The sequence below is a fragment of the Aphelocoma coerulescens genome, chromosome 4A, assembly GCF_041296385.1.
Source record: "Aphelocoma coerulescens isolate FSJ_1873_10779 chromosome 4A, UR_Acoe_1.0, whole genome shotgun sequence".
Lineage (NCBI taxonomy): Eukaryota > Metazoa > Chordata > Aves > Passeriformes > Corvidae > Aphelocoma > Aphelocoma coerulescens.
The window spans coordinates 128,686-155,051 of NC_091018.1; the positions used below are offsets into that span (position 1 = coordinate 128,686).

The 26,366-nt window shown below is 38.6% G+C and overlaps 2 protein-coding genes across 2 annotated transcripts; both read left to right on the forward strand.

The window, feature by feature from the left end:
• On the forward strand, nt 1-4,594 carry BRS3 (bombesin receptor subtype 3). The gene is made up of 3 exons (XM_069014884.1): nt 1-431; nt 3,110-3,461; nt 4,187-4,594. The coding sequence occupies exons 1-3, from the start codon at nt 1-3 to the stop codon at nt 4,592-4,594; spliced, it is 1,191 nt and encodes a 396-aa protein (XP_068870985.1).
• Nucleotides 4,595-10,631: 6,037 nt separating this feature from the next.
• Nucleotides 10,632-25,543, forward strand: HTATSF1 (HIV-1 Tat specific factor 1). The gene is made up of 9 exons (XM_069014977.1): nt 10,632-10,979; nt 14,557-14,761; nt 15,071-15,118; nt 16,256-16,410; nt 17,431-17,594; nt 19,216-19,315; nt 19,837-19,926; nt 20,425-20,562; nt 20,935-25,543. Exons 1-9 carry the CDS (start codon nt 10,803-10,805, stop codon nt 21,217-21,219), a joined length of 1,362 nt encoding a protein of 453 aa, XP_068871078.1. The 5' UTR covers nt 10,632-10,802; the 3' UTR covers nt 21,220-25,543.
• Nucleotides 25,544-26,366: the final 823 nt, after the last annotated feature.

Here is a 26,366-nt window from a genome sequence, read left to right on the forward strand (position 1 = left end):
ATGTCTCAATTATACTTGCAATCAGCTAATCAGACTTTGTGTGCATCTACAGATGGTACAGAACTGAAATCAAGCTCTGATAATGAAACCATGAATGAAAAATGGACTGAAGACTCCTTTCCAGGATTAAAAATACTGTGCATAATTTATGTTACATATGCTGTGATCATTTCAGTGGGTCTCCTTGGAAATGCAATACTCATCAAAGTCTTTTTCAAGATTAAATCAATGCAGACGGTTCCAAACATCTTCATCACCAGCCTGGCATTCGGAGACCTGCTGCTTTTGTTAACGTGTGTGCCTATAGATGCAACACGTTACATTGTGGATACCTGGCTCTTCGGAAGAATTGGGTGCAAGCTGCTGTCTTTTATCCAGTTAACATCAGTTGGAGTATCAGTGTTTACCCTGACTGTTCTCAGTGCTGACAGGTGGGTCTGTGCAACTGATTTACCAGGAGATGCTGCGGGTTTGAAGTTAGAAATGGATAAAATAGCAGGTATTATCATTTTGCACAGTCTTAAATGGCATACTGTAATAGACTAAAAATCCCAAACTACCAGTCTCCCATGTAATTTAAAAATGCGTGTTAGTAAAATCGTAGCACTTCTTTTTAAGGTAGTGAAGTGAGAAAAACTCTTCAACTCTTCTGACCTTTTATTAGTTTGAAGTACAGTACAAGGGTTAGTCTCAATTGCACAAAAAAGGGAGATGGCTTAAGTTGAGAAAAAAAGACAGTATATTGGTGCTATCTAGTGGTACAGTGAAGTAGTCGAGGAACATGAAAAATAAAACTGAATATGAGTGAAAATTCTTTGATCTATGCACTCAGGGAGGATTTAAAATCCTAGAACATAAAAGATTGCCATGGGATAAAACGCCAAAAGAAAACACAGAACAGACTGACAGACAAATGAATTACTCTCATGATGTGATAGCTAATATAATTTTCAGCTTGAAAAGTGAATATCTATTATTTTTTTTTCTCTTGTAGTTCTTCTATCTTTTACAGAAATATTATAGCCCAGGCGTCCTGAAGTTAAACTCAGGTGGTAAGGACAGCATTGCTAGGATGGATCAGTATTCTGACTGCTGTCAGGAAGTGCTGAATCTTTTTTCCATGTACTTCTTTCTTGAATGAATAAAACTAAGATGATATTTCAGTTCTGATAATCAGCAGGAGCAGGAGCATTGAGGAGTAGAAAAACAAAAAAATAAAATTTACTATTAAGAGGGAAAAATATCTTCATCTTGTCCACCAGCAATTTTAGACTGTATGTAATAGCGAATTGTTCATGTGTCCAGAATTTTACCAATGCTCCTGTTACTGTACTCTAAAATAATCAGCCAGCACAGGAATGGCCACATAGGGTCAGATCAAGGATCCATGTAGACCAATACCAGCCTCCAGCAGTGGTAGTATAAGAACAAGAAAAGACAAATAAGAAGAATAAAAACCTCTATCCAACTACATTTTTGACCCTATGCCTTCAGATGACACTGAACAGATGTGGTTTCTATTTAATAACCTCAAAGGATTTCTCTTCTGGATACTTGTTCAGCCTCTTCTTGAACTTGTTTAACAATGACTTTCACTGCCTGTACCAAGCAACTCCTTTTACTTCTGCACTGCACATGGCTTCATTTAGGGTGCTGGCTCTTGTGTCATAAGAGACAGAGATCCCTGTTTATGTCTCCAGGCTATTCATGTCATAATCTCTCCTTAGGTTGTTTGTGTTTCTTTTAGTTAAGGTGTGCAGAGCAACACATGGTATTCAAAGGTTGCATGAATCAGGGATACAGGTAATTGCACAATTGTCTCTTTTTCTCTCCATTATTTTCTTAATACTACCTAACATTTTGCTTTTTTGTTGTTGTTTTGGTTTGGGTTTATTTTAGGGTTTTTTAACTACTGCTAAAGATAATGCTAATGTTTACACTGAACTATCTATTGTAGCTCCAAGGTCTTGGTCCTGTATGATGTCAGTTCAGAATTCACCATGACTAGATGACCTTTAAAGATCTCTTCCAACCCCAGCTCTTCTCTGATTCTATGGTTTAGACACTTGCTTCTGTATTCAATTCTTCACGGTAGCTGCTACATAAATACTCTGCACTACATTCTCACAGTCACTACACAGTAAAATTACAGAGAAAGCTCAGGTCATGTGCTCAACACCAGACTGTTGTCTTCCACTGTGCTAGAAGAGCTCAAAGTCAATAAAAATGGTATTTATTTGATAAATAGCAAGCCAGCTTCCAGCTTGCTATTTAAATTTGCCTAGAGGAGAAAAAGACCAGATCTTCAGCTTGCACAAAATGGTACAACTACGCTGTCTTATCCCCTGGGTCCTTTTTCACCACCTTTCTTTTCATGCCAGCCTTGTGCCCCCTGGAGGGGTTGCTTCTTTCTGTGTTATCAAGACTCCCTGGTCCTTTAGGAGCAGGGTATAATGTTTCCTGCTCTTCATCTGCCGTCATGGAAGTTGGTCTTTTTCCATGTGCCACTTCCACACAGATTATCATACATCTATAGATTAATCCAGATTTTTCTCATATGCCTGACTCAGTCCACATGCTGCAGAATCGCAGGCATGAATCAACAGCAGTGCCCTCTCCTGCTTTATAAATATGAATGAATCCTGGAGCATTATTTTGAGTCAGATCACTGCACTCAGCTGTGGTCTTAGGAAGATGGAAGAAAGGAGGGGCGAACATGCTTGGTTTCATGTATTTATGAAATATTTAACCTGTTTCATCCCTTCATCAGTTTTGCATACTAATTCCCTCATTTATCTTTCAAGGCGGTGTCATAAAATTAGGAGTGATGATTGCCCTTAGTGATCCCAATTCAAACTGTAGAAGTCATCTTTACATAGGAAGGTTTTAATGGTAAGTCCTGCCTGCCAATCCATTAAAATACATGCTTGAAGTTAATTTTTACATTTCCTTCTTAATTCCAAAGAGCTAGTGTCTGTTTTCATTTCCAAGAGAATCCCAGCACCCTTAGTTTAGCAAGAAGAGTAATGGCTTTAGCCTTAAGAATTTTGCAGTGTCAGAGCTCGCATTATTTCTGTGTTTATTCTGATAGTGATGTTGGTCATTCTAGGTACAGAGCCATCGTTAAACCCTTGGAACTGCAGACTTCAGATGCACTCCTGAAGACCTGCTGTAAAGCTGGCTGTGTTTGGATTGTCTCAATGATATTTGCTATCCCAGAGGCTGTTTTTTCAGATTTGTATTCTTTCAGCAATCCTGAGAAAAATGTAACTTTTGAGGCATGTGCCCCCTATCCTGTATCTGAGAAGATCCTGCAGGAAGCTCACTCCCTGGTTTGCTTCTTAGTGTTCTATATTGTGCCCTTAGCTGTCATTTCTGTCTACTACTTTCTTATCGCCAGAACTTTATACAAAAGTACATCCAACATGCCAGCAGAAGAACATGGTCATGCCCGTAAGCAGGTAAGCTCTGATCAAGCACTAAACTCTCCAATTTTCCAAAGTGTATTATGCTGATTAAATCTGAATTCTTGAGTACAAAACCTGGCAATGGAGTAAAAATCTCCACAAACTCAGCCCATACCAAACTCAAATCCAAACTCAGCTGTGCACTTAGGCATGACACATGCTCATGACTTGTGAGTGTCCACACTGCCCTATAGAGGGATGGGTCTGTCATGCTTTATCATGACCCTGTTAAAAAGAGGAGTAGCCTGTCTGTACTTAGTCACTAGTTACTGCCTTCATTTAACATAACAAAGCAGCTTAAGAAAAGAGTGTTTACCTAATTAAGGATTAGCTAGCAAATTGCTGGTTCCCCTCTTATAGGGAGCAAAATATTTCAGGAAAACCTGAATTTTAAACACTGGGACCTCATCCATGTGAGCTGACACATTAATTACTGTACTTTTAAATGCAAGTCTAGATGAGAGTGCCATATGATTTATAATGGAAAGGAAATGTGATCTGCACTGGGAATACTTTGTTAAAAAATTATGAAATAGATTTACTTTCCTGTTTAATTCTTCTGGTTTGGGGGTTTTGTTTGTTTTTTCATTTTCCTTTTACTTTTTGCTTTTTTGGTTACTCATGCATTTAGACTTTTACAGTGCTTTGCAAATCAACACCAACAACACAAACATTTTACTAATTGGTATTAATACCAGCTATGCATTAATTTCTTGTAGATTGAATCCCGCAAGAGAGTTGCAAAGACAGTGCTGGTGCTTGTGGCTCTGTTTGCCTTCTGCTGGCTGCCCAACCACATCCTCTACCTGTACCGCTCTTTCACGTACCACACATCTGTTGATGCTTCCACCTTTCATCTGATAGCAACTATTTTTTCCCGCGCCTTGGCCTTCAGCAATTCTTGTGTCAATCCTTTTGCTCTTTATTGGCTGAGTAAAAGTTTCCGGCAACATTTTAAAAAGCAAGTCTCATGCTGCAAGGCAGCATTCTGTGCAAAGCCTCCCAGTGCTCCCCAGAGCAGTTCTCCTACCAGAGCCCTGTCGGTCACGGGCAGCATGCATGGCTCAGAAATCAGTGTTACACTGCTAACAGATTACAGCATCACGAAAGAAGAGGAAAGTGTTTAGTCCATGTGGGATGAAGAAGGACAGAAACTGAGTCTTTGCTATCAAGTCACTGCTACTGGGATCCTGGAAAGAGGTGCCATGGCTTGCCCTGTCTGTTAAAGTGTGTTCATCAGGTGTTCCTCATTTTTCAAAATATAGAATAAAGAAATCAAACTGCGGGGGGGGGGAAGAAGCTGAAACTTTCCAGCATAAGCTCAAAGGGATTGCTCATGTTCCCAGGCATGAACACACATTCCTAGCTGGAATTCCTGGACTGGAAAGGAGACGACTTAGCAGAGTTGGTGCAAGAATTGGCTGTAAGGATGGTTTTGTTCTTGGTGACTTGCTCTTTGAGTCATACCTGAGAGCTCCCTCTGACAGCTACTTCTACAGCAAGCAAGAAAAGCCACTTGGTCGTAACACAACCATCCAGGCACATCTTTGATTCATTTATTTTCTTGTCCTAAATGTTAATAATTGGTAAACGCATGAGAAAGAATGCTAAAATGAAAGAAGGCTAAGGTTTGTAGCACTGTGAAGTAAAAAAAGAGAAAGCATTATGGGCCAGATCCACAGTAGCTGTTTCTCTGTCAGTGATTTAGCAATTCTGTGTAAGAGCTGACTGCTGTGAGATGGATGTTCCTAAGGAAGTCAAGGGAACCAGGAGGTGATAATCTCTCCAAGAAAGCTATAATCATCTTTAACCACACTTGTAAAATTCTTTGTGATATATGGGTAAAACATCTCAATAGTGCAGAGTTTCTTTATTGTTACAGTAATTTAACATCAGGAAATTGGGGTGGATCTGTATCAAGAGTTCTAGTTGGGATTTACGGTGCACTTCTGAAGTGCTTAAAACATCCTCTCCTGCCTTACTTTATACCCCAAAGTAGTCTTGAGTGCACAACCTGGATTTCTCTCAGATGTGGAACTGTATGTCCAATCCACCAAACCAGACTAGAGTGAATTTGAAGTGAAAAATGTACAGTGTGAAGAGTCAGACTGACCCTTTACCTGCAGAGATCCACTCCTGCTGTAGTGTACATGATTGTATCTAAGTGGTCTGCACACATTCAAGCACACTGGGAGAGCTGGATTTTTCTATTATACTAATTTTCTATTCTTCAAGTCATATCCCTTTTTAATATTAGGATAGTCTGTCTTAATGCCATAGGCCTTCTAATCTCAGATCCACTGATTTTATGACTGGGCTTGCAGAGGCAAATCAGGTCAGGCTGTCCACGCTCAGCAGCACTGCTGGCAGGGACTGCCTTCCCATCAGGAAGTACAGGAGGCAAGTCTTCCTACCTCATGTTACAAAATAGCTGAGTGGCACTTATTTTTATGAATTTTGTGTTCTCTGAACCAAAATTTTGTTCTGTGGAAGCTGGTGATAGAAAACACAATAGATTTTCCATTGTTTAAACTAAGGGACTTCTATTCCAAAAAAGAATTTGTGCGTTAAAGTATAGAACAGAAGTTGCAACATATGAATTAAAATAAGTCTGTCAGTCACATAAGCTTCAATTTTAACTAATCCTTGAAGGTATAGCCCCCCCTTCAACTGCACAGAGCTTCTTAGCAACACATGGCTAGAAATCCATCCACTGATGCACTATTATCTGATGAGGAAATATATTTACAGACTCTCTCTGTTGCCTGTTCTAATCAGAAAAGTAAAACCAAACTATAAATCCCAGGGGCATTGCAATACAATGTCGTCATCATAAACCAGTTAATGACAGACTGGTTTAATCCCATCAGGCCCGGCCTTATTTTACTACAGTCCTTGTGCTACAAGCTGCAACACTACAAGCACTAATTTTCAAATGGATTCCTCCTTTTATTGTACCAATTGTATACCAGGATAGGATCACTGAAATAAATGGAAATCCAACAGCACAGAAATACAATTTATGGCACAGCAGACTCCAGAGACCTTATTTTGCTCTCTTTGTCTGGTAGAGAGCTATGTACAAATACAACAAACATGCTGCACTGCTATTTTCTTCTTCTCCCTTTCCTTCATGGAGCTTCAGGGTGAGACTGAAATAAGTAGATATGCCTACACACTTATGAACCTACATTTATCTTTCTGGATCTTACTATAAGGAATTCTAAACAAAAGAAAAATCAACCAACATTACCATTCCTTACTTCAACATTACCATTCCATTCGTTCTTTATTCTAGCTTAGTAACGCCTTTGGGAAACAGATCTCCTACATGTTTCTGGACTTCACAATTTGTCTCTGTCAGAGACCAAATTTCCCACTGAAAAATCTTTGGCTACACCTCACAGTAGCCCTTAAAACCCAATTTCCTAATTCACCATTTTTCTTTCTTTGCATGCAGCTACTTTTCACTTACGTAACTACTCCTCTAACTGGATTGTCTATCTACTGCTAATATATCCTGTTACAAAACTGATGGTTTTGCTATATTCTGCACATGTTCTGGTTAAAGACTGGCAATATTTCAAGCCACAATTTAATTATTCTGTGTACTTTATGCTTTGGCAATTCTGTACTTTCAAATCTTCATGGCATGATGTATTGGAGTGATATATGGGTCAACGCATATTTTTATCCAACCAATCTGATATTATTAATTCCATCTACTCCCCACAGTATCATTATCCATAAAAAGTCTCCACATTACCATAACCGGATTTAGGGGGAAAGAGTTGTTTCCTTTGCAATCTTTTCTCGGTGTTCCAAAACCAGTTTCTTTGACTGTTAAGTAATACAAGTGTAATTCTATAAGACCATGTGGGAATACCATCTATTTGCATGAATATTGAGTGTTATCTAGCAAATAAATAGGATGAATAACTAGGGGTTCACTATTTATCTCCACAGTGGAAGAATAGGTAGAAAAAAAGGCACAGAATACTGAAAGGCAGACTCCCTCAAAGCTCATGTCCATATGGAGTCATAATGAGAAAGTAAATACAATTTCTAGGAAGTACTTCTTTTTATTGTTTGTTTTGTGAATGAGATGTACACATTTCATCTTCACATTAGCAACAGTTTTAATGTCTGTGTATCACTACGAGTTGCTGGTTTAGTTAATCCCCTCCAAAATCCACAAAAATTAAGAAACCTATGTCAAAGCACTGCTAAGGTGCAAATGACTGGGGTATTAAAGTCAGTTACACAATTATAGCCATTTTAAAGCTCCCGCTCCTGTTCCAATAGAAATTGTTTCATTTTACATAGGCTGCCTGTTGACACTCCAATGTTTCTGCTGAGAATATTACAATTAAAGAATAACCCAAAGCTACACACAGCTACAGCACTTACACATTTCAATCAGTGTTATTTAAAAAATGTAATATGGGATTTAATCAGCATTTAATTGTTGGCTCTGCCACAGATGGGCCCCTCAGTGCGAGGTGAACTGTGAGGTGGAATTTCTATGCATACGACAGAATATTGAATTTTTAGTACATCTGTACAGGTTCTTTAATTTTTCCCACCATGAAAACTTCTCATCACTGTCAGTAATCTGTGTAACAGCTACAGTCTCCAGGCCCCTGAAAAGCTCAAAGAGGAGTAGCCTGTCTGTACTTAGTCACTAGTTACTGCCTTCATTTAACATAACAAAGCAGCTTAAGAAAAGAGTGTTTACCTAATTAAGGATTAGCTAGCAAATTGCTGGTTCCCCTCTTATAGGGAGCAAAACATTTCAGGAAAACCTGTGTATCTGTATGTTTAGTAGGTGGCACCTCTCGAACAACGTTCAGGTGCTATCTTCAGACCATCAGTCAGCTTTGATGAGCCAAAATTGCCTTGTATCACACAGACACAGATACAGAATCATCATGCTAATGCCATCTTTTCATATTTACTTTGAGACATTTTGCCAGGATTTAAAACACCCTTTCTTGACAGCTTGGACTGATCGAGCTGTGGAACGCTTGAGCTCTTTCCACCCTCCTCAGAAGATGCAGCTTGCTGCAGCAGTGCTTGTGCAGCCATGATCTGTATCATTTCAAGAGTGAGATTGAGAGGAAAGTTGTCTCGACCCCACAAAATGATGAGTTTCCAGCTGAGTCGGCTCCCCGGGCTGTTCACTGTGTCTTTATCAAGGAGGAGGGGAACAGATGGCTGTGGAGCCGTTGTAGGCTACGCCGCAGCAGCTGCCGTCACACGTTCTGTTATGTGAAGGAAGTGTGAGAGAACTCGAGGCAGTTTATCCTCATAACTACATTACAGTGTGCAGAGCAGATTTACTGAGCATTAACCCGGCTGCACACAAGCACTCTCTCACTCCCATTGGATTGAGAGTAAATTTGGATCTCCTACTCCCCAGGATAGCATCCCAGTGTCTCACTGTAGGCAGATCTGCACAGGAGGGAAAGCTGTACAGACCTCACTGCAATCACTCAGGTAATAAACATTAAAAACCCTGCAAAAACAAAACAAGCAGTTTAAGACTTAAATAGTATTTCTCTTACAAAGTTTAAGGCTATAATTATCTGATTTCCAAACATATACCCAATTCCAAATTTTATAAGCAAGTGCAGTTTATGTCAAGCCCCTCACGCTTCTCTCCAAAATCTAACAACTGTTTGAAAGTGAAGACAAATGTCCCTTAGGCAGTAAGTTTATAAGTGATCACAAAGCAATCTTTGGACAACTACCGTAATAGACCTGCCAAGAGAAAATTCTTGAAGCATCAGAGATGCCATTGACTAGGCTGGATGTTCTTTGTGCAACAGCAAAAGGTTACTAGAACTCTATATTTATATTCTCAGAAATTTTGTCTGACAGCTTGGTGCCCAGGCAGGGAGCTGATGTTTGTCTCTCCCTGCAGAGACAAACACGTCTTTGATTTTATTATCATTCCAGTCTGTATATTTGTTCCTGGCATACTAATTTCCCGAAAACTTCTGTTTATAATTTTTATTTCTGAGTGGAAATATTGTTTTGCCCCTGGCAACCAGCCACTGCCAGCTTTGCTGGGGCTGTTCAGCTCAATTTCCATTTATAACATGTACATTGATACACGGGGCTTTATAGCTCTAGGTTAAGGTTTGCTAAAGAAAACATGAAGAGTGTGCTGCTTTATCCTCTAAATAGAAATACTTTAAAATACGTTAGCAATGAAAATAGGTTTTGATGTAATGCTGTCTGGGCTACACTGTAAAAACCACTAGATGGCACTAGATGAAGGGCATTTAAAAGAAGTGATTTGAGAGAAAATTGTATTTAAAATATTTAAGTATCCACAGACAGAGTACTAATTGCAGCTTCATTAATGCAAAAGGAATTGAGTGCTTTGAAGCCAAGTTTCATCCCACTAATACGACGTACTAACCCTTTCCTAAGGGAGCACAACCGCTGGACACCCTCAGCCAAGAGACCAAAGAGAAGCAATGTGATTTCTTGACACTTAAGAGAGCCATTTCAATCTCATTTATCTATTTTTGCTTCTATCTTTGCCTCTAGCAGGACATGAGTACACTTCCAGTGCCAGACAGCAGCCAACCTTGCACAGCACCGCTGACAACAAGCCGTTTCACTGTCCAGTGTTGTCCTAGGCGCAATACGGAAAAACATTGCAGCAGGGAGGACTTTCCGTGCCCCAAACTTTTATTTATCATGTAAGAAAACCTGCAGCAGTCCCCATGCAAAGCCCATCAAGGTACAGCTTCTCGCCCAAAGCAGTCTGGTGCGCCAGGGGCAGCTGCCCTCATGCAGAACTCCCGCCTGTGGTGAAACAGCGCTGGAGCCTAAGGGTGAAGGGAAAGGAAAAAACGGGAAAAAGGGGCAAGGCCACTGTGGCGACTGCCCCCGTCCCATAGCGGACCCACCGCCCTTAGGGCCCGCCCAGAGGCGGGAAAACACGCCCCACTCCCTGCGTCCGCGCCCGCCCCCGCCCCCGCCCCCGCCCCCTGAGTGCGCCCGCTCCGCCCTCCCCAGGAAAGGCTCCCCTCCCTCCCTCCCTGTTCCCCATTGGCTTCGCCGCTCCCCGCGTGACCCACCAGCGCTCGTCTCATTGGCTACATCGCGAGGTAAAGGGGCGGGACGGGCGGAAGGTACGGTGGGGGGTTGTTTCCGGTGTTGTGCGTGCGCTGGGGCCCGGGACGGTCACGGCGGCCGCGTGAGGTACGGGGTTGTCCGCGCGCGCTCCTGCCAGCCACCGAGAGGGGCGGGGTGGGCGTGCCTCAGGCGGCGGCGGCGGAAAGAGCCCGGGTGCCCAGGCCCGGTGAACGGGGCAGGATGAGCGGCAAGGACGGAAACGAGGAGTTCTACCGGCAGCTGCAGCTCCAGCAGCAGTACGAAACCAAGCCAGCCGAGGGCGAAGGCGAGGGCGAGTCGGACCCCTTTACCTACGTGGACCCGGCGGACGGGGCTGCTTACGAGTGGGACCTGGAGAAGAAGGCCTGGTTCCCCAAGGTGGGTGTGGGAGAGCCCCGAGGAAGGGGGAAAAGGAGGAGCAGTTGATGCCGGAACTCGTCGGTACAGAAGTGTCCGCATTCAGCCACATCGTGTCTGCTGCGAGGTCTCAGTAGCACCAAAACACTCATTTTTACAGGCAAAACCACGGTGTCGTCTCAGTCTTTGACTGGCTGCGCTGTTGTGAAGACCTGTGTGTTGCGTGTTACCCTTAGCGGAGAATGCGTAGAGCTGCTCGGGCCTGGGATGAAGTCACGGTTGTTTGTGAATGTTGCTCGGGGGTGCCTGGGATGTGTTTAGGTCTCTGTCACAGTAGCTGTGATCTCTTTGTGGGCAGTCTAGAAATGAATTGGTATGTTACGAGGTCTAGATGAAAATAGAGTAGTATTATCCGTCTTGTACTGTTATCTGAAAATTATGTCAGATAAGCGATGTGTTGTTCCATCTCCTTCAGTCTTAGAAATGCACTTGAAAAATAAGTGTTTGTCTTAGTGGCACTCCACAGCATGGAAATATGTTACACCTTCTATTTTTTTTTTTTTTTAATGTAGTAAATATTTTAAGTATAAAATATGATCTTGCTGTGATAATATGGCTCTTCGAGGGGAGAATGAACATAGATTTAATATGTTGAGCCAATCTACTGATATGCAAGTGAAATAGTAGTTTTGTTATCATATAGCAATGAGTGAGGGCAATTACTTAATTTAATATTAAGATATTTTATGGTATCTACTTGATGGATGTAACGTGCCAGTTCTAGCTTGTGACTGTGAATTCATTGCAATTCAGAGAATCTGAGTGAGAGTGAAGCCTGTAGTGCCAAGTTTGTGTGTAAACCTAGGAAGGTGTCTGTGAGCAGATGGCTTATGGAGGGGTAAAAATGTGAAAAATCCAGACTCACAAAGTGGAGCAGTGGAGAAGTGAGTACTCCTGGCTCCCTGTGGGGTGCTATATCCAGTAAGCACAGTAACCTATAAAAGGGTTCTTCCTGTTTTGATCCCATTTCTTCCCCTTCTTCTCACCTTTTTTGAAATGTGTCTCTTCTCAGTAGCATTTGTCTTTCCTAAGTGCTTTTCTTATCTCTTCTGTCTTGAAGAAGAGATAACATTAAGGGTTGGACAGGTTAAATAGGAGCAGCAAAGTTTATTAGTAAATATGATGTATAGTAGAAGTTGGTGACCTATCCATGGCCCATAGTGCTGCACAAAGATTCTTTACCCAGCTGGATGTCATAGTGTTTTTCAGGTTACTTCTTTTGTTTGATGATTATTAACAGAATGTTTTCCGCATAAACTGAGGAGACTGTTGTAACCAGAAGCTGTACTTCTTTCTCCATGAGCAGTAATAAAACTTTTAATCTCTGTTTCTTGACAAAAGATGAAAATATTCTGACTGCTCTAAGTGATCGGTATCTACAGACTGGGATTGCACTGCTGCTCTGCTTTGGGAATACAGTGTCTGCTGAACTTGTGCTAAAGCATATTTCACAGCAGTACAAAAGGTGAACGATACTAATTGCCAGCATTCCCCAGAAAAATTTGGAGACAATCAAATATTTAACAGAAGCAATTGTAACCTCGTTTATTACTTAATTATTTTTCTTTCAATGGTACTGTATTGATGAATACCAACTTTTTTAGTGCTTCACAGACATAGCGCAAAATAACATGTGGAATTCATCTGCTGCTTGTGTCACTTGCTGTGAAAATACAGACATTGGCTGTCATCTGCAAGCACAGGGTATCTGTTCTTCATTTGGTTAATCTATTCCTTTCCATTTCAGTGGGACCAGCAGTTAACTACATGCTCACATGTCCTGTAGTATTGTGTTTCTTTTCCTATAAGCTTAATCACCCCAAACTGCTTGACTGTGTGGGTGTGCAGGTAGGACTGATTTCTCTGATGTTCTCCACCAGAATGGGATTGAAGCCCCCAGTAACCAGTTTTGTGAGTGCTTGTTTCTCATACAATCATGGTATGATAGAAGTTCCAATAAAAGCCGCAATACGTGTATAAGCTTCTCTGTGCTTGCAAAAAACATTTTAAAGTGAAATAATGGTAATGGTTATATGGTAGGATGATAGCATGTTATGCAAAAAACATCTTTGTTACTGAGTGGCAAAATTTGATAGTCCATGGTAGGTAATTTGCTAAGAATAAATGGAGGCTTACGGAGAATGCAGTTCCCCCAGAAGCTGCAAAATAATCTTGTTGCAGGTTTAATCACTAATTTACCAGTAGGTTCTCTGATGAAAATTAATAATGCTGTTCACCAGAAAGTATAGAAGCTTCTTAATTCTCTGGATCTCATCAACTGTGACACTAAGGATTTGCTAAGATTGCTAATGTCAAATATCGTGAACCTGATTAGAGCACAGAGTCTTCTTTTCTTCAGTAAACTTAGTTGTACTTTTTCTTTCTCTTGACGTTCTGTTATGTCATACCTGTAAGAGCAGCCGTTTACATTCTTTATTGAGGTGTGTGGCAAATCTTGTTTAGCCTAAGAGCTATTTTGTGCTAACCTTTAAAGTTATGAGGCTCCATGGTATCTTGCATTATTCCTGACAAGCCTGTTACTGTCAATTTTGCATTTCTGATTTGTCATAATGAAATTTTAGAGTTGAAACATCAAGCTTCAAATCCGTGTGGAAGAGATTACATTTTCATCACTGACACTTGAAATTGCTCTCTTACAATAGCTTAATGGCATTAAGTTTTGTTCCCTTTTGAATACAGATGAAGCAAGTGCAGCATAGATCAGAGTCAGATAAAATTTCCAAAGGTCAAGGCTCAGTTTTGAGAAAAAATATTTCAGAGTGTGTAACTTTAGAAAATACTTCATAATGCAGGGATGCTGACAAATGCAGCTATGATGTATCTCTTTGTGTGTGATTGCTAGTGGCTGGAAGTACTGGATGTAATTTATGGGGGGTGGGGGGAGTTTTGACGGCTAAAACATAGGCATTGGCCAATCTTATATTTTATCCAAATACAGTTTCTCTCTGGAAAAGAGCAAACTAATTCTTTATCTATTAGTAGGATATAAAGTAAAGCCTGTTGCCTTAGAAGCAGTGTGTTAAGATGCATCTCTGGTTAAGTGCAATATTTACCGCCTGTCAGCACAAATATATGTCATTTCTTGAAGTGATTCCATGAAAAGGCAGATGCCTGCAAATGTCAGCCATTCATCATCCGTGGATAAGTTGTTGGCTTGCCATCAGTGTTGCTTTATCTCTTCACCATGGCCAGGAGCACTTGGTTTCTGTCCCTCAGGCAGATCCAATTCCCATGAAAAGCAGAAAGCTTGGTTTGAAAAATGTCAGAACTTGTGAAATGTTTGTGTAAAAATTTCTTGTGCTGTATGGAATTTATCTTCGTCTAGTTCAGGTAATGCGTGAACTGGTTGTTCTTGTTGTGTGTATGGCTTTGCAAAGATCATTTAAACAGTTTTAAAATATTGTTATTTTCTATGTTGACAGATTAGAAAATGACTGTCACCTAACTAACATTAAAATACAAACCCGAATTTATAGTTCTTTGAAATTTTGTATTACTCTTCCTAATATCTTTTCAGATAACAGAAGATTTCCTGGCAACCTATCATGCCAACTATGGCTTCCATGCAGATGAGACAGACACTTCATCTGCTTCTGGTACAGCCGTTGAAAGTAAGCAACCAGTAAGTTCTAAGACATCAGGAACACAACCATCAGCAAATGAAACAGGACAAAAACAAATGGATCCAAAACAAAAATCAGAAAAAAGGAAGCTAGAGCCAGGTAAGTGACAAAGCACTTCCCTCTGTGTAGGCTGTGACCTGTATTGTGCTGAGGGAAAACTGGCAGTTGATCTTTATCTGGTACAGCAAAGATAAAGTTGTGCTGGAAATTTCCAGAATGGTTCTAAAATTGTGTGGTGCTTCATAGGTATCCTCCTGAATGTGTATGCAAGACGGGAAAAGCAAATTAAGGCATGTTCAAAGTTTCCCTGTGCGCAAGCAAAAAGTCTTATAAATCTGATGGAATATAAAATGTGTATGCTCCCAGGTTTAATATATTACCATAACTGAATTAAACTCTTGTGTTTAGGGTGGTTTCATGTTGAAGAAGACAGAAACACAAATGTTTATGTGACAGGTAAGTAATAGTGTTTATTTATCTACTTTGAGCTAAAGATGGTAAAAGGGACTCATATACGTCTCTAATATTATCTATTCGGTCTGTCACTTGCAAGCTACTTAATGTTGTGTTCCTGACTGCATAATGTCTTTGTGACCTTTAAATTGCAGATGTGGGAAAGAAGTAGAAGGGATGTATTTCATGCTTTTATCTGTTACATGAGGTATTCTGTGAGCTGTGTCAGCCAAGTCACTAATTTATTCTTTTATAAGAAAAATAATTTCTGCAGGCTTTTAAGGGATAGAATAATGACAAGTTTATAATGAGATAGAGCAAATGAAAATTATAGATTAAGCAATGCGTATAGTTGATGCCCTAACAAATAACTATTAGGTAAGAAGGAGGAAACAGTAAAAAAGAGTTTGCAACAGTGAGAAAGTAATGTGAAAACTCAGATGAAATTATCTGTGCACTTATTATGGTGTTCCTCTACCTGTTTTGGATGGTGGGGTGCTATCTCTAGATGTATATACTTAGGTACACTTGGTGGTTGTGAGCAGTCACAGGAGTGCACGCACATACTTGCATTTTCAAAAAATCTTCAGGCAGGCCAAATTAGGATGGGACATCCACATAGTTTTCTCATCCATTTTGGTTTTTTACTTATCCTCAATTCAGAGTTCAGGTCTTAAAATCTCTATACATAATCAGTTACTCTTTTTATTGGATTTGTGAGTGGAGAAAACAGTTGTCTGTTTATAGGTTGTGTTCTTATGGGGTTTGTTTTGTCTCTGATACCTAGAGGTGCAGTGGAACTTGAAGCTTGGGCAGGAGAGTTACATTTGCAGAGGCCTTTGTGTCCACTGCAGTGTTGATGACATATGTGACAGTAAAGCTCTAGGTGTCCATATCAGGGAGCACAGAGATGTTTCCGTGCATTACACCTTTTATAAAGTACAAGGATTTTCAAAATACTGGTATGAAGTAATGTGTAGAAGGTAAAGCCCAAGGGCAGTGGTTTCATGCAGTGTGTGTAGAATGTCCTTTATTTTGATATCTTTCATTTAAAGAAACACTATGGGAAGATTTGTTCTAAAGAGGTTTTTTTTTAAGAATCGATCATGCTCAAGCCTTCTGTTTAAATTTATTTTGCAGGTTTGCCTCCAGATATTACAAAAGATGAATTTGTACAAGTCATGTCAAAATGTGGTATCATCATGCGAGATCCTCAGACAGAAGAACACAAGATCAAACTGTACAAAGATAAGGAAGGAAATCTTAAAGGAGATGGCCTCTGTTGTTATCTGAAGGTCAGTGGTGCACTGAAATGCAGTTTTCCTTAGCAGTGAGGCCACATATGGCCACTGTTTCAGAATCACATTCAGAAGATTCTTGAAAATCTAAAGCATGATTTGGAATATAGGTGTCTGTTTTAAAGATTTACTCTGGAAATGCCCACTTACCTCATTTGTTTCCTCTTATCCAATCCCACCCTCTGCCTGGAAATGGCCATAATACCTGCTGAACATGTCTCTGCATGCTCCTGTCTTGGGTGCCAGAGATTATGGGCTGAAGTGGGGGGCTCCTCACCTTTTACTTTGAAAGTATGCCACTGTGTAATCAAGAATACAAAAATAATGATCCAGGAAGGAGCATACTGTAGTCCTGTATTTAGAGCTTTTAGTCAAGAACTGGTTTGGTTCAGAACTGTGCTTTCATTCTTTATTAAGCTATAAAAGTTTAGGCTGCAGTACTATTTCTTTGTGTTTCACTTGTGAATCATTTGGAAAGTTGGTGATTGCAAGTGCAGCCTGCTTTAGTTCTGCAAGAAGCACCAGGCAGTACTAAATGAAATGGCATGTAGTTTGTACTATTTTTGTAATTGTAGTAGTTAGGGCTGTGGAGTGCACAAACATAAATACAGTCTTCACTGTAAAGGACTTTTAGGAAAACATTAAAAATTACTTCAGAGTCTCAACATCTGCTGTTCGTGCAAAAGTGATACAAGTTTTACAGGAAATCAGTCCCCTGAAATCTTTTTATTCTTGCTTTTAAGTTCATCTGCTTGCTTGGATATTGCAATTTAATGTCTGTGACGTATTTGAATGAAATTTATGCAGCTGCTTTTGGAAGTATTAATCAATTACAACAGGAGTGAAGAAATAGTATGTTTTGATCAGGAAAGTGTTGCCAGCTGTGTCAGAAGACATCACTATGGTTTTCAGTGACAGGGACTTGATTCTTAGCACAGCATACTTAATGACATGTTATTGAAATACAGTTCGACTTTGCCATGTGCTTTAAAGTTTGTGCTGTTTATCTTCAAATAGAGAGAATCAGTTCAACTTGCATTGAGGCTTCTGGATGAAGCAGAAATCCGAGGCTATAAATTGCATGTGGAAGTTGCAAAGTTCCAACTGAAGGGGGAGTATGATGCAAGCAAAAAGAAGAAGAAATGTAAAGACTACAAGAAGAAGTTGTCTCAACAGCAGAAGTTTGTATTTTTTATTTCTGTAGAATATTGCTTGAGTTCTAAGTGCTGTTAGTAAAGTGATGCTTTCTTTCAAATGCAATGCTAAGTTATGCCAAAATTAAACTATTTCCTGACAGTGCAATAACTTAACTACTGCACGTTTAAAGGGGATGAACTCCTAGATTAGGTGTTGATATAATGAACTTCTTTGTGATTCACACATTGAAATAATACGTAGGGAGCAGTGGTGCCTTCAGATGTAGAAGAAAGTACTATGGCTCTGGGGAAATAAAAGACTCTCTTCCTCAGTGGATAAGAGCATGCAAGTCCTGTCACAATATCTGGGCTTACTGCTGGAAAGTCATAATACTCTGGCTGCTCACATCTATTTAGTGCCATACTGCAGTAGTTGCAAAGGGCAAGAAATGCTGGCTGCCACAGGAGCAAATACTAAAATATCTCTGTAGATTCCCCCAGACATCTCTCTCTGCTATAAAATATCCTGGGGTTTGAGTTCATTGCTTTTGATTCATTGCTTTTGTAACTTTAAAAATGTTTTTCTTCCTTTTGGAACCAAGAAGATGCAGATTAAAGAAGAAAAAAGTTTGAATAAAGACTTTTGATATTTTAATGAAAGCAACATTCCACTTAACATTGTAAATAGTAATGCAGAAATGTTTTCCCATAGTTAAAGGGAGCAAAAGCTACTTGATATCAATTAAAGCCAGAAGTAACTTGAAATGTATCTGCCCCAAAGATACACTGACAGTTCTTGCTGTAAGAAGTCTTCAGTGTGTAGGCAGGTGTATGAAAATTATGAAATTGCATTTGACAGCAATTAGTGTGAATAACAGGACTGTGTTCTTTTTGAGTGGAAGAGCATAAGTTACTTGTAGAACTACTCTCATTGGAAATCCAAGTTTTCTTCAGCTAAAGTAGCAGGTATAAGGAGAAACTTAAGATTCCCTCCCCCCCCATAATGTATGATCTTGAGATTTGAAAGTGTAAGTAAACGTGTGGGGTTTTTTGTAATACGATATGAAGTAGGCATTTCTCTGAGAAGTAAGATTTGATGTAGGAAGGCAAAGTCCTAGAACAGATGTGCTGGGTTACATGACTAGTTTGTGTTAGTGGCTCTACACTGGGGAACAAAATACATCTTGTAGTAATGCCTGTGTAGGAGTCAAGGTGTTCTTGCATGTTCTTTTAAACAAAAGCAGTTAAATTTTACCAAGGAGAATAGTGGATCTCCTTTTTTTACAGAATAAGTTAGGAACAAATGGTAAAACACTGACACTTTAGTTGTAGTTGAAAACAGCTGGTTCCTCTGTCTGAGTTGGTATTAGGAAGGAATTAATACTTCACAAATATTTTCTCAGTGTTTTAAAAAATACTTTACTTTGAAAAATTATTTATATTCTCTCTGTGAGCCTTTAAGTACCTTAAAACCTCCAATGCTTTGTAGGAGTAATAAACCTGGCTAATTACTGCATTTTTTAGAAGAATAACTTAACTCTTTGTGTCAAAATATATGGTAATATATTGCAAGAAATGCCAAATTAATGATTTTTTTTCAACAAATACTTGTAGAAACTGAAGAGAGCCGCAACAATATCTTCTTACTGTTGCTTCATTTCATTAGACAGCTGGATTGGAGGCCGGAGAAGAAAGATGGGGCAACTCGAATGCGGCATGAACGCATCGTTATTATCAGGAATATGTTTCACCCCAAGGACTTTGAGGTAGGAAGATGCAGTTTGCTTCTGTAGATTGTGCTGTTAAAAGTTAACATTGCCTGAACTTTCTGCTGTACAAATCGTAGCAAAATTCTAAGCAGATGAAAGTAAAATTAAACTTGCTGTTTGGGAAGGACGTTCTCCTGTGCCAAACATCTGCTTTAAATTCATTCATCTCTCTGCAAAAGCAAGAAAAAAATGTTGGTAAGAATGTATTTTTCAAATCAGGGTTTTTCACTGCCTGAAAAACCTATATATCTGACAATATTCCTTTCTGGGATTGAAAGAAGAATAAACAACAGTAATTGTTAAAATGGAGAAATGAACACAAAAAAGCTTTATTAACCCGTAGTATTTATTAAATTCAAATAAGAGCTGTCTGCCAGGTGGCTTTGAAAATGCTGCATAACAGCACTTAATTTATGGACTTTTAACAGACTGGCAGATGTGTACCACTTATGGAGCAAAAATAAAGCTGAGAGAAGTGAGTGCTTGTGTTTAATTAAAGCTGTGTAATTGCTTTGTAGGAGGACCCTTTAGTGCTAAATGAGATAAGAGAAGATTTGCGGACAGAGTGTGAAAAGTTTGGTCAAGTAAAGAAGGTTCTCATATTTGATGTAGGTATTTTTACATGTTGTGTTGGCAGAATTGATGTAATGTGCAAAGGTGCAAAACATTTAGGCTGCTTTTTAATATGAGTGGAGCATTTATTTGGGTGTGTTTATTTCATGGAAACTTGACTTAATCTTTCAGTACTTTAAAACTTTTGGAACTTAATGTCTAAGCACCTGTCTAACTTAAGCCTGTGTGAAGGCAAACTAACTCTTCCCAGGAGCTTGGATACATGTCACAAGTTCGAAAGTGTATGGATACATTATTTATAGCTAAGCTAGCTGTAATATTTTTTGTTTTCTGTGTTCAAAAATTGTGTTCTGTGTGCCAGTAGAAAAACATATGGAAACTTGAAAACTGAACTTTTAAAATACAATTATGTATGATCTAAATGGAGCTATATCCTGATTGATTTTATAAGACAATCTAAAGGATTGTCTAAATGTATTGGAATAAATACATTAGTTAGAATATTATTAAATGCAAGTTGCCTGTCCTTACAGAGGCACCCTGATGGCGTTGCTTCTGTGTCATTTAAAGAAGCAACAGAAGCTGATCTGTGCAAGCTGACTCTAAATGGAAGGTGGTTTGGTGGCCGTCAGCTCAGTGCTGAAACATGGGATGGTGTAACGGATTATCAGGTAGCCTTTCATGGTTCTGTTTTATCAAGTATGTCTTCCAAACAGTAAATCTGCTTGAATTCTAGGAGTGATTGGCATTCTTGTCCCCATACCCTTCCCCTGCTCATCCCTGCATTATCTTGCTTCTCTTCAAAAGCTGTAGAATGTCTCCAAAAATCATTCTCAATTATTCAACTTAGCAGAAAATTAGAGGACCTGTTTGAGTACTGAAAGTGTCAACTTAGAGGATTAGCCACTGGATGTACAGGTCATTAGCTCACAGTCAGCACTGAGATATTTCTGTAATACAAATATTTGTTTAATTTTATCTTGTAAATACTCATTTTGACAAGTATGACTCTGTAATGATGTGTATAAACACTTCTTTAACAGGTGGAGGAGACTGCAAGAGAAAGGGAAGAAAGGCTCAAGGTGTGGGAGTCATTTTTAGGGGATCCTGATGCAAAGGAGCAACAAACTACATCTGATTCGGATTCTGCGTCAAATGATGTTAAACTGCCCGAAGGGAAACAACCTCCAGAGGTTAATGACACACCTAAGGAGGATGCAAATGATGAAGCTCATAAGAGGGAGAATAGTGATGAGGGTATTAATGAAGATGGAGCTCCATCCACAGACAGCAGCCTTGCAGGCAGTGATGGTGAAGCTGATACATAACACCTTTAATACTTTATGAAAGCATGATTTTTAGGGTGATGTTTGAGTGTATCACTTTCTTCAGGGTGACTGCTGACAATATTCATATGAATATAGGCATATTAGAATGTCATCAACTGTGTGCTTTGAAGTTTTCATTAAAAGCAGTATTTAATGAGGTTCTAAAAGTTTGTATTAATTGGCTCTTCAGGTAAAGAAACTCAAGTTGCCAAGAACGCAGTAAAACTCATCAGGCCTCTTTTGTTATAGCTATGCTTGTTGGTGTTTCATCATGTGAGTGTGAAATATGTTCCAACCCTTAAGTTTATGTAACTATATGTAGCTTCAGTAATGCAAAGCTTTTACAAGATTTGTGGATTGTACTGTTTATTTTCCTGTACCCCTTAGAACTCAGTATTTCAATAATGTGTGTCCTGATATGTTGAATCGTTTTATGGAACAGGTGCTGTGATACATATAGGGTGAATGCATTGGATGCATTGCTATGTATTAGATGGCAGATGATGAGTAGTATCAGGTCACAAGCTTAAAGAAAGTGGCAGACAGTGTTCACATAGCAACCCTAAGGCAAACTGAGTGAAGATAGGTTATTAAATCACAGCATTCAGCAAATTGTTTTTTTCCTTTCCCTGTTTAGATCTTCTGTTGATGTTGGATAGAGGCTGGAATTATGTCAAGGAGACTAGAAATGCATGAATACACATATTCTAGGCCATTATAAGATTGGTCTTAAACTCTCATGGTCTGTATGCAGTAGGTATCAAAATAGGCTTTGAATTTTTGTGGTGGCTTTATTAGTTCTTGCTTTTATATTGGAGTAAGGGGTTTTGTTTAACTTTGTTAGCATGATGAATGTGAGTTCTCAACATTTTAGTTTAGCTCTGTGTGCTCTTCACAATGGGGAGGATCTTCCATACTTCATAAAATTTAAATGCTTTTGGCAGCTCAAACTACAGTTGGTTGTGCAAAAGTTAGTATACTTTAAAATACGCTTTCAACTAATGCTCTTATATGGAAAAAGCAACTGCTAGTCCTCTTCAAAATATTTCTGAAAGCAAGGACTTAAGAGATATTCTAACTTTAGATATCTTAATAAGTGGCAGGCTTTCAAAAATAACTGGGGGGAGCTGTTTTGGACATAATCATTCTTAATTTAGAATTCCGTTATTTTGATAAGTAAGGATAGAAGAACATGGGTTTAGGCACTAAACAATTAAAAATTGATAGCATGCTGTTCATATGGATCATTACCAGTACACATTTGCAAGGATGATCTTTTGAATTTTTTAAATTCATATTGGATTACAAGAAACTATAGATGTTAATTCCGGTATTTCCATCACGAGGCAATCAGAATACTCTGAAAATGTTACTTTCAAGCTTTGTGCTCCGAGATTACCATACAGATTTTTTCCTGAAGTCGATATGGTTCTCTACGTTTATTTTGTTGGGGTTTTTTTAATATATGTAGTCAATATGTGTGGGTGACTATGCTGACCAGAGCGTCTCAGTTGTCAGTTGCCACTGTGGTTATAAATCACATCTTTTTGTGACAGAAATAGCTGTCATATTTGAATTCAGGGGTTAAAAGTCTGGGGGCTCATAATATGCTAATAGGACAAATTTCCCATTTTGAGTTGCATTATAAAGAAGAGATACAGCTCTCAACAGCTAAAATAAGTCCATTTTTTCATCTTTCCAAGTGTGTGGACCGTGTGTTTCAGCAAAGCAGGTGTTTGAAGAATTCAGGGAATCTTGAACACTGCCTGGTTAGTAGCTGCACATAGTGGTATATTCAGATACGTTTCTGGGTTGTGTTGGTTCTGCCTTAGTTATTTTTATTGGTAATAAGCACCACAGACCTTTGAGAGCTGGAAGTGTTTGCATATGAGGAGTGTAATTCAGTGTGGTGAGTATTTCTTTCAGTGCTCCTTTTTTTCTTCCAGCTTCTAGACTCCAGTCTTTAGATCTTACTCTTGTGTTTTGTTTGCTTTTTTTTTTAAGGGAGCCCATTTGTGTAACACTACACAGTTAAATCACCTGTTTTACAGTAGAATGACAACTGATATAGGGAAACATGTGGACAAATATATAAAACTTGTAAAGTTCTGTGAAGCCTTATCATGGTATCAGATATGGAAAACAAGGTTAGTGTTAATGTTTGAAATAAGACTTAGAAAAATAAGGAATTATTGTATGTGCAGTAAACCTTCCTCTCTCCAATTGATGTGCAAATTTGACTGGCTTGCTGCAGAAGTCCTTTCTTAGTCCTTTCACCTTCTTTAGACTTCACACTAAGGTAGAGCACCAACAAAGACTGAGACCAAATGCTTTACTGGCTTTCCTATTAACTAGGATTATTAAAAAATAAAAGCTCTTTTTCCATGCAAATACAGTGTTCTCAAGTGTGGCATTATACTCAAACTCATATATTCCTTTTGTCTACCTCTGTTTTCCCCAGTAAAATGTAAAAATATATTTTTATAATCTATTAATTGAGTTACTGAGGCATTTAGTAGTCCAAGGAGAGGTTAATGTAGCTGTGACTCTTTTCAGCAGATTTTCATTGAAACCAGATTCTTTAGATGTTTTCCTTTTTGAAATTATTTATGAAATCACTTTGAATTTATAAACTTTTTATAAATCAATCTGAACAGAAATCAAAAATTTTCACAGGAGTTAAAATTGCTATTTTGAAGTATGATTATTAAATTCTTATAGAGCAGTAATGTTTAATTAAGAAATTTTAACAAATCTGAATTAACAGAGTTGCTTTTTAAATGCACACATTTTTCTTATTGATCAGCATCATACTTAAAGTAGTAAGAAATTAAAACCTTAAAGGAATTTTCACTTTATTTGTTCTGTAATTAAAAGGGTTTTCCAATTACTTTTCTTGCTCATTAGAAGTGACAAAAACGACCTTCTTGCTCAGTTTCTAAGGGTTTTTTTAGGTCCCATTCCAGTGTTCCAGTATACTGCATGTTCCTCCATCCCTCTGCTTTTGGTAAGAGGTTCATTTTAAGAGAATCTGTCTCCTTTCCTCTGTATATGATGAAAACAATAACTAGCAGCAGGCTGAAACAATTTGTGGAAAATTACTTTTGCTCAGTTTTGAACTAGAGAAATAGTTGTTTCTACCAATTCTCAGTGTAACATAATGGATGTGAAGCCACTTAAATACAATACGACAGAGTATTAACTGACCCTTAAGCATAATTTCACAGAATCACTTTCTGAACCATCCAAAATCATTGCTTAGCTTCAGGATAAATTGGTAGTTTGCTTCAGAATCAAATGCTGTTCAGTGGTTTGCTGAGAAGGAATTTTTATGGGGTTACAGGTATTCACCAGAGATGACGTGGTTTGAGGCGCATGGCCTCAAAGTTAGACACCTGGAAACAAAAAGCCTCAAAATAGCAGGCTTTCTAGAAGGCTTTCTCTTTTTTTGCAGGTTCTCGAAGGTTCATATACAGGTGTAAAGAGAGAATTAGTTTCATTTTGCATCAAAATGTTTATCTGTTTCTCCTACTGAGTTTTAAATTTTTTTTTTAATTGAATTTCAGTCCCTTGTACAGCTTAGGTTTTGTATAAGGATTGCAATTCACTTAAAATCTTTAGTATGTTAAATGCAGTGCATTTTAGCTAAAACATATCCTAGACATTATTCAGTTAACCTGTTAACAATTACAAATAATTAATTAGCTTAATTAATAAAACTTGAAGGTGTTGGATGCTTCATAGAAACCCAAACTTGCCTTTCATCAGTATTCATACCCTGAATTCTTGAACCTAAACCAAACCAAATTTGGAAAAAAAAATTTAAAATACATTCCTATAGATTTTAATTGGATTTTAACGTCTTATTTTTATTTCTGCATTTGAGGAAACATACTGCAGTATGGTAAATGAATTCTGTGAGTTGTGTATTTGTGTTGATTTGACTTGTGTGTATTTCAGAGCTCATTACAGCTTGACATCTTACTGTCAGGATACTCTGAAAGTTCTGTAAAATATTTATAGAATTATGAAACCTTTTGCAGCAAACTGGTTTTTTGCTCATTCTGTAATATGAAAGTATATTGTTAGATTAAGCTTTACAGTAAGTAGACTTGGAATTTTTTCTGACAGGTGATTTTTTTTCAATAAATTAACTGTTTTCATTTATCCCTTAGAAAAGAAACATTAAAAAGCAAATGGTATTTGAATAATATCTAGACTTGTGATAGCATCTGAGAATACCCTTCGTTTGTCTTCAATTTGTTTCTTAAAGGGGTTGTGTTTTATACTACCTTTTTAATAAACAAACTCATGAACAGAACAAGTCTTTGCTGATTAGTTTTAAGATAATGTATTTGTCTTTTTTTCCTCAGTAAAAGATATCATAGCATTTGGTGCACAGGGGCTTCAGTTTATAAAGCACATGTGTTAACATGCCAGAGCTTCCATCTGGACCCAGTAGACACATTGCTGGAACTGTAAGTGGGATATGGTATTTGTTCCCTGTTTATGGGTTTGGTCTCAGCCTTCTTCCTGGCTTGGGTGTTAGTGGACCTGCGTGGAGCGAAAAGGAGCAGGAGGGACCACTACAGACGCTGTAGTTAAAATTGAGGTTGTGAAGATGGTTTAGTAAGTACAAGTAACTAATAAGGACAATTGTAATTTTTAGTATCAAAGTATTTTTAAGTGGTTTTTTTCTTCAAAGCTTTGACAGTTTGAATACTTCAAAAGCACTGGAAATCAGTCATTCAATTCCTGTACTGAAGAATAGGGATTATAATCCCATTTTACCCTGTAGTATTTTCTAGGAGCTTTAAACTGATGCCATCTTAACCTGAGGAGAGCTTTAACTGCCAACATGAGAGGAAGATCTCAAATAAGGTCTTGAAAAGCTTTAGCAGAGGAAATGTCTGCCATGTGAGACAGTTTTGAAAAAGGGGGTCAGAGAAAGAGCCATGGAGATGTTGAGGGCTCTTGCCCTGCTGGTGGACTGAAATCCAGTCTGTCTCACAATGAAAATGTGTTTATGCAAACAGTGTGTCAATAAAAGACTAAGCACCATCACGAGAACTCTCCCAGCCTGGTAGTTAAATTGTTCTGGGAAGGGCAGAGGGTGGATTCATATGTATTTAGGCAGAGGGAATTGG

What these genes read in the sequence shown, in the direction of transcription:
- BRS3 (XM_069014884.1), top strand. Translation starts at nt 1, where the DNA reads ATGTCTCAATTATACTTGCAATCAGCTAATCAGACTTTGTGTGCATCT. An exon ending in ACTGTTCTCAGTGCTGACAG is followed by an intron (nt 432 to 3,109) that starts GTGGGTCTGTGC and finishes TGGTCATTCTAG; the next exon opens with GTACAGAGCCATCGTTAAAC. An exon ending in ATGGTCATGCCCGTAAGCAG is followed by an intron (nt 3,462 to 4,186) that starts GTAAGCTCTGAT and finishes AATTTCTTGTAG; the next exon opens with ATTGAATCCCGCAAGAGAGT.
- HTATSF1 (XM_069014977.1), top strand. Translation starts at nt 10,803, where the DNA reads ATGAGCGGCAAGGACGGAAACGAGGAGTTCTACCGGCAGCTGCAGCTC. An exon ending in AAAAAGGAAGCTAGAGCCAG is followed by an intron (nt 14,762 to 15,070) that starts GTAAGTGACAAA and finishes TCTTGTGTTTAG; the next exon opens with GGTGGTTTCATGTTGAAGAA. An exon ending in GCCTCTGTTGTTATCTGAAG is followed by an intron (nt 16,411 to 17,430) that starts GTCAGTGGTGCA and finishes ATCTTCAAATAG; the next exon opens with AGAGAATCAGTTCAACTTGC.